Genomic DNA, 15,149 nt, shown 5'->3' with positions numbered 1-15,149 from the left:
AATGTATAAAATGTCCTGTGGTTCAATTTTCTTTTTCCAAAATGAGTTCTGTATAAGATGCAAAACATTCCTGGGAAACTGCACAGCGTGCGTTCATTTTTGCTCATGACAATGAATTCTAAATATTTCAGTCTTAGACTGAGGCTTTGGTTACATTCTTAAACAATCTCTTAAATCAATGTCGAGGCTGAGTTATCCTCCTTTTTCGTTCTGAATGAGGGGTTGAATCACACTCTGCCCTGATATGCACCTCGTCTTTCCTTTTACAGAGAGGATGCTGCCATCCAGTGGCAAATAGAAGTACAGGATTTTAAATATTGGTCCCAAAAAAGTGCTAACAATCAAAAGCAGCTTGCATCCTCATGCCCACACAACTTTTAAAAGAACAAAATAATCAAAAAGTGGGGGGGTATCTAAATAAACCTTCAAGCATATAAAATGTTAGTTGTACTTTGCTGATTCTGTTGTGGTTTGAAACCATCTGCCTCTAATTAAGTGATTTTCAAAGTACAGCCCAGGGTGCAGAGTGGCCTGCCAACCATTTTCTTTTTCACAATGACAATAAATTCTTTCACCCTGGTATTTTTTGTCCTTTTAGTGTAAAGAGGGTGCATAAAAATAAGTTGGTTGGGGAAGAGTGCGCATGAACGCTTCCATTCACGATAGCTATCGAAAGACATACTGTTGGTCACTATAAGAGCACTGGTATCATACGTTTTCAAACAATACGCAGCGATAACCGGCCCTAAACACAGAAATCTTTCACCTTAAGTAGCATGATAACTATTGAGTTTCCATCATTACTTCTACCCACCTTCATTTTCACAGAGATTACCGACGCAAATAAGAATTATCTGTCTGAAATATTTATTTTTCACTGAACATGATCCATACAGCGTTACTGCTTTCAGTGTGACATGGAAAATATTGATTATAGCTTATTAACCAGGAAGAGTCTCAATAATACAACCACAGCAACCCAAATGTATTTTACTCTTATACTGCTACCCGTGAGAAAACACCTTGTTAAAATCTGCAGCCCCTTATGTGCAGATAAACTGATAAAATAAGATGAAAACTGAATTTGGTACCAATCCATTAAAACATATCACATATCTACATATTTTTCTCTGGTATATGCTGAATTTCAGTTATTCCAATGTTGCATAATACATCAACACTTTTTTGATCATGTGTGCTTTCATACAGCATCCAATTAAAGAAGAAATGCCCAAAATGGAAACACTTTAAAACTCATCAGCAGAAACTTCTGACAGATTTAAAAACAGGCAGCGACTAATAATTGTGTAACAAGTTTTCCTTTTCTAGCAAAGTATCCAACTTGACATGGAGTCGAAGAAGCTCTGCACACAGACGAAGTGTAACAGTGAAATAAAAGCAGCAAAGCATTTCAGAAAAAGCTGTAAACCAGTGGAGCAAACTGTCAACAATATAAACACAGTTCATGCTTTAACCACGCAGAAATTCTCAGTTAGAGTTTAAGATGATAAGACGTCATGAAATGTGATAATCAAACAATCAAGTATAGAGCAGTACAGAAATGCCAAAATATGAATGATATATAAAAACAGTGGTTACACACTGTAGTTTGTGTAGATCTGTCAGCTCAGGACGTTGTCACTATTTGTGTCAATTATCCTCATTGAAAGGTTATGGTTTTGTTATATGGCCAATAAAACTCATTACTAGTAGTATCAGCCTAAAAAATCCAACATTGGTTCTGCTTTACTTTCAACAGCGAGGTGGCTTCCAGAAACCTGGTCCTGGTTTTTCCCACTAAAGGTACCAGTATGAGTAAGACAGAAAAATGTTTTTTTAAAGCAGCTTCAAGAAGTTCATTTTGTATCCCATCTGAAAACGTGAAGGTTTTGGTGTGTCTGTGAAGGCAGCACAGGTGTAATTCTTCTGGAGGTCTTTTCCACCTCAGGATTAATTTGTGGAGTTTGAGTCGGGGGATGGATAATTGTATGAGAGGACCAGCTGCTGCAGAAGCGAGTGAAAGTTAACCTTTCTACCAAATGCAATGGACAGTTACGTTTCGTTTTTACTGCATCTGCTGTTCTGCTACTCTGTCTATGGCCAGAGTATGCTCTGCACTCCGAGAGTGTGATGCAATGAATTATAAAACACTATATATATATATATATATATATATATATATATATATATATATATATACTATAATTACTATATATTGTAACAGCACTTCTAACGAACAGTCCAGCTCCAAAAGTAAACTAGAAATACAGCCACACTGTTGTATGCATCCACGCACCAGTCAAGTTGCACATATAGTTTACATCCATGTCTGTGAAAACATGGATGCTTCACACACATCTTCCCCTGAGACACCAAGATTGGTGTCACCATTTCAGTATCTGACCAAATGTCTCCCTTTCTGTTCCAGAGCTATGATGAGTAATGGTCAGAAAAGTGTTTTTGCACAACATTACGATGTCACAGTTGACCTCTTGGATAAAAAATCCCAGAACTTTATCATTATATACTGTATTATATTGGTGTGAAATTTGAAGTATATGAATTATTTAGTTATGGCCAAAAACAAGTTTTATGAGGTCAACGTGACCTTGACCTGTAAACACCAAATTTTCATCAGCTCATCGTTGAGTCCAACGTTTGTGTCAAATTTCAGGGAATTCCCTAAAGGTGTTCTTGAGTAATCGTGTTCACATGGATGAGACTGATGGTCACAGGGACCTTGAACTTTGACCTTTGACCACCAAAATCTAACCAGCTCATCCCTGTGTCCAAGTGGATGTATGTGCTAAATGTGATGAAATTCTCTAAAGGTGTTCTTGAGATATCGCCTTCAAGAGAATGGGCCAGATGGACGTACGGACACACAGATGCACATCCCAAAAACATAATGCTTCCGGCCTCTGCTATCACTGATGCAGAGGCATAAAAATTAATGCGCAGCGGCTGTTGTTATTGCTGCAGGGCCCCACAAATACATCAATGTGTAGGACTCCTGATAAGAATTGACCGAGAATAAAATAAAGATAAAAGCGACAGTGATAGAGCATGGGCGTAAACAGCAGTCAGCCTTAGTCAGTCATTCAGCATCATAATACAGCCATTAATCTTAAATCGTCACAGATAAATTACCTCGTCCCTCTTCATCCTGCAAACAGCTCTTTAAAAAAAGAAGAATAGTATTAAAAATAAACTAAGTCTTTTTTACTCTTCCTTCCAAAACAAATGCACACGCTGGCAACATCACGATCTTTACCGCGTGAGGCGGTGGTGCTCATGGAAACACTACCACTTTTGTCCACAGGAGGCGCCAAACTCACAAAACCAAAGATCCTTGTAGCTGCTGCGCTCAAAAATCATCATAACGAAACTATTGACCAATATGAAGCATATGGCACTAAATATTTGTTTTTGTTATTCTTTTTTTTAAACATTCTGTACAAGGAAATCTATACTGCTTAATTGTCATCTCACACACACAGACACACTCATCCACAAACCCCACTGTTGTACACGTTGCTAGAGGACGGCTACCATTTGGACCTAGAAACTGCGAAACGTCGTCATGTCTTTTGGCTCTTTGCTCGGGACGCACCAGTCGTCCGCCTCATGGATTGTCTTGTAGTGTTTCCAGGCTGATTTGTTGTACACGGGGAGCCTCTCAATGGACTCTGTGGAGAGCGCCTAACAGAAAGAACATGAACACAAGAAAATGAAATGAAAACACAAAGTAAAAATAATATACCCACACAAACACACATACACATACTGTTAATGTAAAACTCAATTACCCGAATGTAGATGACAGCATCAGTTCCATAACCCTCCAGAGAGTACAGCTTCAGGTCCCCTTGAAAGTAGCGGGCATAGAGTCGAGAGATGGGCAGGCCGTACCCGTAACCAGCCTGGAGGAAAATCATTTTTAAAAAAGCAGTTTTATGGCAAAGAGCAAATAGTACAAGTCATGTGTGTTAAAGTTCAGACTGAAAAGTTCGTCTGGGGCCAGAAAAAATGGTTACACACACGTACGTATTACATGAACACAAGGGAACAAACAGAAATGCTTACATCTATCTTTCTCTCTCTGGTTGTCCACAGAAAATAGCTGTAACGCCATCATTACAGGCAACAAAATTCCACCATCTTTGCAAGACATTAAATGATTTTAACTGATTATGACTTTTTACAGGCCTGGAGAACATGACTGTGACATTCAAAGACTTTTACAGTTTTTCCATGACTGTGGGAACCCTGTTCACATATACGAATATGAAACCAATGTGTCAAATATCAATGCTGTCAGTAACCTCAGGCGACAATAACAGTATTCTATTTTCTTTTGCACGTGCACACATTACAATTTAAAGAATAAAAAAGGCATAATTTTTTAAATTGTGAGTCAAACTGATATCATTAGTTGTTTTTTTGTTTGTTTTTTGAAAACATTTTGGGGGGGCTTTTATTGCCTTTAATTGACAGGACAGTGTAAGTGTGAAAGGGGGAGAGAGAGAGAGGGGGAGACATGCAGCAAAGGTCCGAGGCTGGATTCGAACCATAAGTGGACAAGTTATTGCAATGTCAGTCAGGACATTTAATTACTTTAGTAATCAGGTTTTTACATTATTGCTTTTTATTGGATTTTCAATCAGGCTAATGCAAATGTTATCACATTTTCAGGAAATGATTACATTATTGGCAAGCTGCCGTTATAAATAAGAAATTATTTTCAAGGACTTGCCTGGTGAAATAAAGTTAAAAAAAAAATTAAAAATTAAAAATTGGGTGCTACATTCCTCTTCCAAATCTTCAAGTTTTATATAGTTTTTATGTCACGTTATTAGTTCCTCCTGAGCTTTTCTATGATGTCGAGTCAAAATGTCTGCAGTGAAAAAGATCTGCACCTTGTTGTTATATCACTGATTCTTATGTTTGAAGAACAGTGTAAAATGTCACTGTTCTTTTGTTTTGTTTTTTTTTGAGCTTCCGGTGGCGTCAAGTACGAATTAGAGAGCGTACATTTATCCACATGAATTCGCACTAACTGTTAACACATCAGGGACACTGACCAGAGGAGCAGCTCGGGCACCGTCCAGGCTGGGTCGAGGAGCTGTGGAGTACGTGTAGGTGAACAACCTGTCGATTTTACGCAGCGGCACGCCCCCTCCCCGATCGCTCACCTGGAGAAGAAGAAACGGTCTGAACAGCGTCCTCATCCCATGACTCTATTTTCAATTTGTATGTGAGTCCACACCAGTACGTTCTGGTAAAGAGTGGAGAGTGCGGCATCTTTACCTTAACTGTAAGATCTTCAATCCCCAGAGCGACCTGTGCGTGGATAGGAGGATACTCCATGGCATCGCCGTATAACTCCATGGTGGCCCGCATGGCATTCTGCAACAATGAAAGCACATATGGCAGTTTATCATGAGGGAAAGGTGACATGAGAACATCCAAAAATGTTTTATGTGAACCAAGTGTTCAACTAAAGATTAAAAAGTAAATCCTACCTTAAAAAGTTCAAACACCATATGATACAAATGAGATGGGACATAGACCACAGTGATGGGAGAGGCTGTTGGGACAAACAGATTATCACAAATTTAGATTCAGATATGTTTGAATCAAGCAATTCATGTTTTGAGTGTTTGTTGTTAAAGGGAAAGTTCAGATTTTTTTAAGTGGGATTTTGTGAGGTACTCATGGTCAGTGTATATTAGCTACAGTAGATGGCGGCTGGTATGCCCCCAGTTTAGAGAAGTGGGCAGGTGCACCGCCACCGAAACTAAGCATTGGACTGATGTGGACGGGGGCAGCAGCAAAACACATTTTAACCACCTTGAATAATCAATTTCGTTTTAAGCGTACGCTACATTTAAAATATTTTCACCTCTTCAAAGCTACCAGACTCCATTGAAAAATAAATAAATTTTACCTCACAGAACGCGAAGTTGCTGGTCCACCACTGCTTCGATCAGTGTTTGTTTGTGTTATTATGTGACATCAGTGAATCCGAACTAGCCTTTAAAGCACAGAAGTCCCACAACACAAACAAACGAACTGATCGAGGCAGCAGCAGACCAGCAGCTCCCGTGTTCTGTGAAGAAAAAATATTGTTTGTCAATGGAGACCGGTGGCGTTAAAGAGAACAAAGATAACTGCTTTAGTGTCCTGTCAGAAAGGGCCGTATGAAAAAATACTCTGAATATAGAGCATACTTAAGACTGACACTAATTTTCGTTGGCGGGTAAAATACGTTTTGTTGCTGCAGCCGTCCACAGCATGCTGTGAGACTCATAAACGCCTCCTTTGACTCCAAAAGATGTAGCAGGATTTAAATACAACTTTACCTTGCACATTTCTCAGCTCCTGTGGCAGTATTCTGCCTGCTTCTCCAAACTGGTGGCGTGCCGACCGCCATCTACTGTATGTAACATACTGACTATGGATTATTACCTCATACAACCCCACTACAAAAGGTCAAAACCATCTATGAAACATAACCAAGGCAGAAAGTGCGGCATAAAAATCTGCATGTACGCTTACTCTGTAAATAATAAAAGTGTCTGTGTCACTGTTTGTATTTATTTTCTGATTAACATCCAAACTATTTACCTTTGAACTCTTCCAGTACGAGCTCAGGAGAGTTCATGTAGTACCGGTCGCAGAGGTTTCGTGCATTTTCATATGCATCTGTAAGGAAGAGATTTGTTTTCAGGAGGAACAGGAACAACACTTGAATACTTGAACAACGGCGGATCTGTCGCATTTTGTAGTGAGTTTGCCGTGTTCCTCGTAAAATGTTTGCGTCCTCACCTCTGATGACGTCGCTGACACGACAGTTGGGATCAATACTGCCGATCTGTTTGGGATGAGCTGGGTTCAACTTCACCTTCCCACCGAAGAGTAGAGCTGGAATTAAACAAACAGTGATAAACGGTGCATTTTTTAAATGATTGATCAATTAATTTAACTATCAACTAGTGATTTTCAGGGAACTATTTCCTGAAAATACGTTCTCTCTGATGATTTTTTTTTTGCAGGAATTGGTTTTCTGAGCTGGAAAATGTTTTGTTAATTAAAAAGTCTAATTTTCTTTAATTATTATGTCATCCTTTTGTCCTCTATATGTTTTATTCTCAGGCATTTAGCAGAAACTCTCTTTTAAATATCACTTTGTTTGAAAAAAAAAGTAATTATAACATCCAGGTTTTGGCAGGTTCATATCTCTTTGCCCGTTAACGTCTCACACCTGAATAAACAGTTTATTTATTTAAAGATTGCATTTCAAGGTCAATCTAAAAATGTCTCTGAGTGCGGTCTGTTGGTTCCTGGTTCACCGTGGCAGTGACGTGTAAAGGAGCAACTTGGCTCCTTGTGACAAATCTACACTGAAATGTCATAATATCATCGCAAAATGAGCACTCTGCTGCGGAGAGCCTCCAACCACCAAACAGGTACAACTAGTTGTAACATTATATTATTCACGACTGGCAGAAGGTCGTCATCTTTTATGAGGTGGACGAGGATGTACTCACTGTGCTGGTTGAGCAACATCCTGATGGATATCCTGCTCATGTAGAAACGATCAAGAAAATACTGCACATTTTGGCTGACGACCGGGTCTGTGCCGTACGTCTCCTTATACTCCACAACTCCCTGAGCCATGGTGGGAATGACATCATTGTGGCGATTTCTGATCTTTATTACGGCATCTGTGAAACTTCATAAAAACAAAACGGTTACGCCAAGGTGTGAAAAACAAACCAGAGATCATCATGAATAGAAGAAATACAACTAAAGTGCTTTCATTTACTTACTCATATGTGACTTTCTCATCATCTGCATTTTTGTCTTTAAACTTAAGAATGTCCTGAAAACTCTGCATGTACCTGCACAGGTTAAAAAAATCATCACTGTCTATTTACAACTCATATTCACTTAATTTGAAGGAGATAAACGCGAAAAAAAATCTGCACACCAGCTCTGGACCAGCCGCACTGATGGGGTCCGCAGTAAGTTGTCTGGCAACAAGTTGATCTCTTTCATGATGTTGGCCAACCTCACAGGTAACTCCTGTCTCAGGAAGGCGAATGACGTTTTCTCACATGCATTTTCTGAGCCTGAAGAGTGCAAGCACAAACAGAAAGATCAGAAGTTTTTAAGTTGTCACAACAATGATTTATCACATTGTATTTTCAGCCTGTGCTGTCATCTGGGTTAGGTGATGTACGGAGGCCAAGGACTGCCATGCTCCCAATTATTATTTTTATGCTGTTATGTCGTTCACTATTAAATTGAAGTGCTCATAAGTAACTGATATGCAACTTTTAAAGGACAGTTTGTTATTTATGGGGCTTATTGGAGGGACATAAAACTTTAAATTGTTGTATTTTTATTTTTTTTTACCACCAATTTTGAAAGAAACTTGCCTTCCAAATGTGCGGGTTTGGAAGGCATGTCTTCTTTAAAAATCTCCAAGATTATGGCATTTATCACAGCCAGAAACTGTCTATATATATATATATATATATATATATATATATATATATATATATATATAATCATTGGAATTTCATATTTACATAACAAAAGTAGATACAATTTTTTTTTAAAAAAAAATAAATAAATAAATAATAAAAGATTTTGTATTGAATGATCATCAGCAAAAAAAAAAAAAAAAAAAAAAGCGAGGCAAAAAAAAGCTGCTTTTAATGCAACAAATGTGGACACAGAGTCCCTTGATGTTTGTACTGAGTGTACTCTCTTACCAAAATCCAGAAACTGCTTCATTGACAGGGGAGAGGGTGAAAACTTGGAGTAATAGTCGATCTCTTTTCCTGCGGACACGCTGCTCCTCAGAAACCTTAAAATCCTCATTGTGACGCGAAGTTAGTTTAAACCCCAGCTAATCTATGTTGACATTAGCTTCAATGCTAACGGCAGTGCTAGTTCGCTCGTGAAATCGTAAAACTAACGTCCTTTTATTGAGTTATTTGGTAAAATGTGTGTATCCATTGTCACCGGTAAAATATTTCTAAGTCGCAATTTACTTTAATTGGAAATAGCTGAGAAGCATAAATGTCAACATGATAAGAACATTGTGCGGGTACTCAGTGTGCAGCTAGCTGACCCAAAGAGTCACAGCGGCGTCAAGAGATGATCCGCCAATACCTTTATACTTTGTTGAGATGTTAGCAGATCTTTGTTGAGCCAATATCCGTCTGTTGATTATTTTTAATCAGTATTTTTAAACAATAGTAAATTACAATTTAAGCATTTATGTAGACATGAAAAGGAAAAAGAAAGTACATAAAATAAAGTTAAAGAATAATACGATGTGAAATGTTTTAACGCTATTATAAAAAGTATGTATAATCTTAAAGAAAAATTGAGTACATTATTTCAGAAAAAATAAATTTGTGAATGCTTATTTTTATTAAATTAAATATTTGTTCATTTCTAACACAACACTGTAACTTTTATTATTCTATTTTATACCTGTCTCTAATTTTTTAGCGTGTTTTTGTTTCTGATTCACGACCTCTTTAGTTACGTTTTTAACTGCATTTAAATGTCCTTTTATGATGTTTCTTTTAGCCATGTCTCGATGTTTTATGTTGAGCACTGAATTCCCTTGTTGCTGAAATGTGCTACATAAATAAACTTGCATTGCCTTACCCATCAAGAACACAAAAGTTGTACTACTACTACCACTACTGCCACTACTCATAGTAATGATATTAATAATAATAATAATAATAATAATAATAATAATAATATCCTTTACTTCCTCACTTTAAGATAACCAATCCTTTTGTAAGTACTTTGTCTTTTACATTTTGAATCGTTTTCCCTGTTGGCCTGTAGCTTTTTAATTTGCATATGCCAGGCATTTGTATCAGAAAAGTTAAAATAAAGTCATTTTGTGGGGTTTTGTGCAAAGTAGTCCTGTACTTTTTCTTTTTTGAGTTGGCACACGATTTTTCACAGAAGGTTATTATCTTTTCTAACTTTATTTAACATGAGAAAATGCGCAGAACAAGTCAGGTAATACATAAACAAATACAGAAGATAGAGATTAGCATTGATGCTGAAAATAATGCTACAACATGGTCAGATATAAAAATGAGGGGGAAAAAGTAGAGGTAGCTATATACTGGAAAATCATAAGAGAAAGGGGATTTTTTAATGGCAACAAAAAAGAGAAACAAGCAGGTGAACAAATAGAGGCACAAAACAGCAGTGCAGGAGACATTAAAAGAGCAATGACTTAGATACACATGTAATTTTTTTGCTTTACTATATAAATATCCCATTTGTTTTAGCGACTTGAAGTAGTTGGGAAAGTTATTTCTAAGTGTAGTAAAAAGGGAGAACTAAATCTATTCCATTTACATTTATGAATCTGATATTTACCCAAACTAGTTACAAAATTAACAGTGTCTTAAATGTAAGTCTCCAGACTGCCTGTGTATACTCTTATTTTTTAATGACAGCCAGATGTGAGCAGACAAAAACAATATTACTACTTAAAACTTAAATGGTTTCAGAAAGTTATTATCTTGACATAGACTTGGTACTCTTTGTATAACAATTGGGTAAGCTTTCCCTGAGGTTTGCTTTCTAGGCAGCCAGCCTAACCAATCACATTTCAGATCGAGTCTGATCAGGCTCCTGATTGGACAATAGCTGTATCGACGGCATTTGTGAGCTGTGAGACAAAACTCAGGGCGAACATTGCTCGTGTTTTGGCCCCAACTGTCGTCACTTCCTTTAGTTGTCCGCAGAGATGCCTGCTGGGAGAAGAGCGAGACAGCGAGCCACGTTTTTGTGACGATGTTTTGTTAGTTTCTGTTCTCAGTCTGGGTCAAAATAACGTCAACAAACCTGTGATTGAGTTTATTAACCGCTAAGGTGTCACCGCGGGAGGGTAACTGTTTCCTGTTAACGTTACGGCGGTTGAATCAGCTCGTGTTTGTGACCCGCCAAAAGCGAGGAAGTGACCATTTTGAGAGGTAGCCGTTTTCTGTAACCTTTACTTTGCGTTATCTTTCTGAAAATGAGCGGCGGGTTTAACTTTGGTCAAGCCTCCACGGGCTTCTCTTTCGGAGCCAAGACCACCGCCGCGGCCCCTGCCACGGGCTTCGGGATGTCTAGCACCGCGCCGGCGGCTCCAGGAGGCGGCTTCTCTTTCGGCACTTCAGCCCAGCCGACCGCCGGCACCAACCCCACCAACTCCTTCAGCTTTGGCACCCAGGCAAAGACCACCGCAGCCGGCGGAGGCTTCTCCTTTGGGACCTCCACCGCCTCCTTCGGCCTGAGCGCGGCTCCTCAGACCACAGCAGCAGCAGGTCTGACTTTCATGGTCTTTCTTACTTTTATATCCATCTACTCAAAACCAAACCCCCACACAGCAGAAGCTCAACTGGCTTTGTTTGGGGCCACTTTTTCAAATGACAGGAGTCCAGGGGCCAGCAGCAGCAGCCCCATACATGTTTCAGTTATTTTAGGGCATAGTTTTATAATTTAGGACATTTATAGGACTTTAGAACATTTCTGGGATTTTAAGATGTTTCAAGGATTTCAAGACGGCATGTTTTGTGACTACAACTACTACTACGGCTATAACTTTGAGTAATCTGTAAAACACTTTTGGTTGGCTTTGTGCATTATAAATAACTTTGCCTTGTCTTCAGGCTCCACACCAGCTCCAGCTGCAGGGTCAGGGTTCACCCTGGGCACGAGTTTGTCTGCGCAGACCACCACTGCCGCTCCCGCAGGAGGGGGCTTCACCTTTGGGACCCAAGCTCAACCCCAACCTGCATCTCAGGCCCAACCTGCAGCAGCACCAACAGCCGCGGTGACAGCAACCACAGCAGCAGGAGGCCTCACATTCGGAGGGTTCAATTTCGGAGCAACAAAAGTCCAGGCGACCACCGCGGTCGCCCCTGCAGTTGCCACCACTGCTGCGCCGGGTGGAGGCTTCAGCTTCGGCACCAGTGCTCCAGCCAACCTCACCTTGGGCACGCAGGCCCAGCCAGCTCCCGCTGCTGCAGCCCCAGCAGCTCAGGGTGGGGGATTCACCTTTGGGATTAAACCCTCATCGACCCCAGCTCCTCCTGCATCCACCCAGGCAGCCGCAGCTCCGGGCCCGTCTCTCTTTGCTGCACCCATCACTGCAGCTGCCGCCACTGCTGCTGCCACTGCTGCTGCCACTGCACCTACAACAGCTACAGGCTTCACTCTGGGTGCAGCTCCAACTTTAGCAGCAAGCACTGCCGCTCCTGCGACAACCGCGGCAGCTGCCGGAGGCCTGTCTTTCATGCTCAAACCTCTGGGGGCAGCCACCATCACCTCCACCTCCACCCCGGCCTCCACTGCCACTGCTGCAGCTGCCACAACAGGCGTAGCTACAGGCTTCACACTGGGGCTCAAACCGTCATCCGGCACAAGTACAACAACAACATCTACAGCCACCACGCTCACTACAACCGCTGCTCCTCCGGTGATGACCTACGCTCAGCTGGAGGGGCTCATCAACAAGTGGAGTCTTGAGCTCGAGGACCAGGAGAGACATTTCCTCCAGCAGGCGACTCAGGTGAACGCCTGGGACCGCATGCTGGTGGAGAACGGCGAGAAGATCACGGCGCTGCATAAAGAGATGGAGAAGGTGAAGCTGGACCAGAGGAGGCTAAACCAGGAGCTGGACTTCATCCTGTCCCAGCAGAAGGAGCTGGAGGACTTACTGTGCCCTCTTGAAGAGTCGGTGAAAGAGCAGAGCGGAACCATCTACATGCAGAACGCCGACGAGGAACGTGAAAGAACGTACAAGCTTGCAGAGAACGTGGACGCACAGCTGAAGAGGATGTCGCAGGACCTGAAGGAGATCATCGAGCACCTGAACACATCCAGCGGTCCAGCAGATACCAGCGACCCAGTAAGAGGAGACCTAGTTAACCCTTTGAAACCTGAGCACATTCGCTTGAATTCTTTCTAAAACATGGGAATAAGGCAACGAGCAACAGAAGAAGAAATTACCCAAAAGTTAACAAGAAATGAGTTAAAAGTAGTTGAAAATTGCCTGAAAATTCGATAAACAAATACAATTTAAAAATACAAGGAGATGACCTGGAGAGTGTTCTTAAAAAATATAATAATTTTATAATGTAATTTTGAACATGCAATTCTGATCATTATAAATATCATTTTTACCTAGATTTTTTTTCCTTGCCTTTTTGAAATAATTTTCTAAACCTACTAATTTCCTGCAATTTGTGGAAGATTTCTCACAAAGTTGCTTTTTGCCTTTATTCACTATGTTTTTTGTTTTTTTAAAGAAGTTGCTCCACTTCGCTTAGGGTTTAAAGGTTTAAATTCTTGTGAAAGGCACCTGAACGCAGCACCAGAAAAGTGATGTTGCTCCAGATTTCAAAGGGTTAAATCTTATGTCTTTTTTTTTTTAAATTTTGTTTTTATTGGCAGCCAGAAGATTTACAAAAAAGACAGTTACAGAAACTTCACTTCAAGCCTGTTTTGGCGATAATCACAACAAAATTAATAAAAGTACAAGCCAAAAGACTAGCAGGTTTAGGCAGAAGCATGCAAAGATAGGTTAAAAAAAAAGTATGTAAATGAAATAAACAAATAAAGAAAGAAAAAAACAAGGCAGGGGAAAGAAAATATCACGGTTCAAGTTCATTTCCATCAGATTTCTAATCAAGACAGACATCGTTATTATGTGAAGGATATTTGAAATCAAAATCAGATTCCCACTTTGATCAATTAGGCCCCAAATAAAGTTAGAACAAACTAGTTAAATAAAATAACATAAGAAAAGTGAATGAAATAAAATAAAAATTGCATATTTACTTGAAACTTGGAATTTTGTTTACCCAGTAAGACATTCAAATTTCCAAATTAAAGTTAAACCTTTTTTGACGCAGTTTTGTTGCTTTGGTGTTTATTTTTGAAAATTATATTAACTGCGTCTTTTTTTGTTCTTTTTCAGCTTCAGCAGATCTGTAAAATTCTCAACACCCACATGGATTCACTTCAGTGGATCGATCAGAACTCGGTTCTTCTGCAGAGGCGAGTGGAGGAAGTGTCCAAACTGTGTGACAACCAGCGCAAGGAGCAGGAGAAAACCTTTCGTTTAACATTTGACTGATCTGAAATAAATACGTTGACATAATTTGTTTTTTTTTCACTACTCGTAAAGATGGAAGTCCTTTTTAAGGGTCGAGATGAGTTGAATGTGCAGCCAAAACATGAATCAAAACTCCCGTTCACTTGCTTTTTTCCTTCAGCTGTTTTCATTTGATTGCATAAAGATTGATATTTTTAATGCAAAATCTTTTTATATAGAGAAGTGACACTGATCATCTGTTCCCATGTAAATGCTCTGGTTGTTCTAAATAGTATAATTAAATAAACCTCTGGATCAAGGCTGTGTTTTATATTTCATAATTAATAATCATTCCTGCCATTTCTTCTAGTGCCAGTGTTTTAGTCACTGAAGTGACCTTTTTTGTACACATTCAGTAACATTTAAAGATATACATTGAAAATGGCATTTTTTTCTTGGAGCTGAAACGACAGTCAGTTGAGTTATTGTTTAAGGTGTATAATGTGCAGGACTGCTGGTTAGTGTTTGTCAACAGGAGGAGTTTATTCTGTCAGGTACGAATATCAGAATGGACGACTGCATTTATAAATGTAGTTGAATATCAAGTAGGTCAATCTCTCAGGAACAAATATTAGTCAGAATAGACCACAGCCTGTATATATACGTATTTAAATGTAAACTAGGTCATTCTTTCAGGTGCAGTGGGTATTTCTGTCAGGGGCAAGGACTACTACCTTTATAAATGTAGTTAAATGTGCAATAGGTCAGTCTCTCAGGCATAAATATCTACCAGAATGGACTAATCGCTGTATAAATAAGGAGCGGGTTATTTTGTCAAATGTCTACTAGAATGGAGTGCCTCCTATTAAAATATAATCATATGCGGAGTATGTCATTCAGTCAGGTACAAATATTTATCACATAGACCACAATCTGGGTAAATGTGGGTAAATGTGAAGTAGGTCATTCTGTCAAGTACAAATATCTATTCTAATGGACTTCCACC

The 15,149-nt window shown here is 39.6% G+C and overlaps 2 protein-coding genes across 2 annotated transcripts; one reads left to right on the top strand and one right to left on the bottom strand.

Moving 5' to 3' along the window:
- Positions 1 to 850: 850 nt before the first annotated feature.
- pdk1 (pyruvate dehydrogenase kinase, isozyme 1) lies at positions 851 to 9,153 on the bottom strand. Its single transcript, XM_042494313.2, has 11 exons — positions 8,787 to 9,153; positions 7,997 to 8,138; positions 7,836 to 7,907; positions 7,554 to 7,738; positions 6,832 to 6,927; positions 6,631 to 6,708; positions 5,526 to 5,590; positions 5,311 to 5,409; positions 5,085 to 5,195; positions 3,810 to 3,923; positions 851 to 3,702 (listed from the first exon to the last, which is right to left on the bottom strand). Exons 1-11 carry the CDS (start codon positions 8,893 to 8,895, stop codon positions 3,562 to 3,564), a joined length of 1,212 nt encoding a protein of 403 aa, XP_042350247.2. The 5' UTR covers positions 8,896 to 9,153; the 3' UTR covers positions 851 to 3,561.
- Positions 9,154 to 10,768: 1,615 nt separating this feature from the next.
- Positions 10,769 to 14,463, top strand: nup62l (nucleoporin 62 like). The gene is made up of 3 exons (XM_042494312.2): positions 10,769 to 11,369; positions 11,715 to 12,955; positions 14,027 to 14,463. Exons 1-3 carry the CDS (start codon positions 11,078 to 11,080, stop codon positions 14,183 to 14,185), a joined length of 1,692 nt encoding a protein of 563 aa, XP_042350246.2. The 5' UTR covers positions 10,769 to 11,077; the 3' UTR covers positions 14,186 to 14,463.
- The last annotated feature ends 686 nt before the right edge of the window (positions 14,464 to 15,149 follow it).

This window comes from Plectropomus leopardus, chromosome 10, assembly GCF_026936395.1.
Source record: "Plectropomus leopardus strain MGB_pleo_1.0 chromosome 10, ASM2693639v1, whole genome shotgun sequence".
NCBI lineage: Eukaryota > Metazoa > Chordata > Actinopteri > Perciformes > Serranidae > Plectropomus > Plectropomus leopardus.
This window is presented reverse-complemented; position numbering and strand designations above follow the sequence as displayed.

Coding starts and splice junctions, on each gene's coding strand:
- pdk1 (XM_042494313.2), bottom strand. CDS start 8,895: ATGAGGATTTTAAGGTTTCTGAGGAGCAGCGTGTCCGCAGGAAAAGAG. Junction 7,739..7,835: donor GATGAGAAAGTCACATATGA/GTAAGTAAATGA, acceptor GTTTTTATGAAG/TTTCACAGATGCCGTAATAA. Junction 5,410..5,525: donor TGGTGTTTGAACTTTTTAAG/GTAGGATTTACT, acceptor TCATTGTTGCAG/AATGCCATGCGGGCCACCAT.
- nup62l (XM_042494312.2), top strand. CDS start 11,078: ATGAGCGGCGGGTTTAACTTTGGTCAAGCCTCCACGGGCTTCTCTTTC. Junction 11,370..11,714: donor TCAGACCACAGCAGCAGCAG/GTCTGACTTTCA, acceptor CCTTGTCTTCAG/GCTCCACACCAGCTCCAGCT. Junction 12,956..14,026: donor CAGCAGATACCAGCGACCCA/GTAAGAGGAGAC, acceptor GTTCTTTTTCAG/CTTCAGCAGATCTGTAAAAT.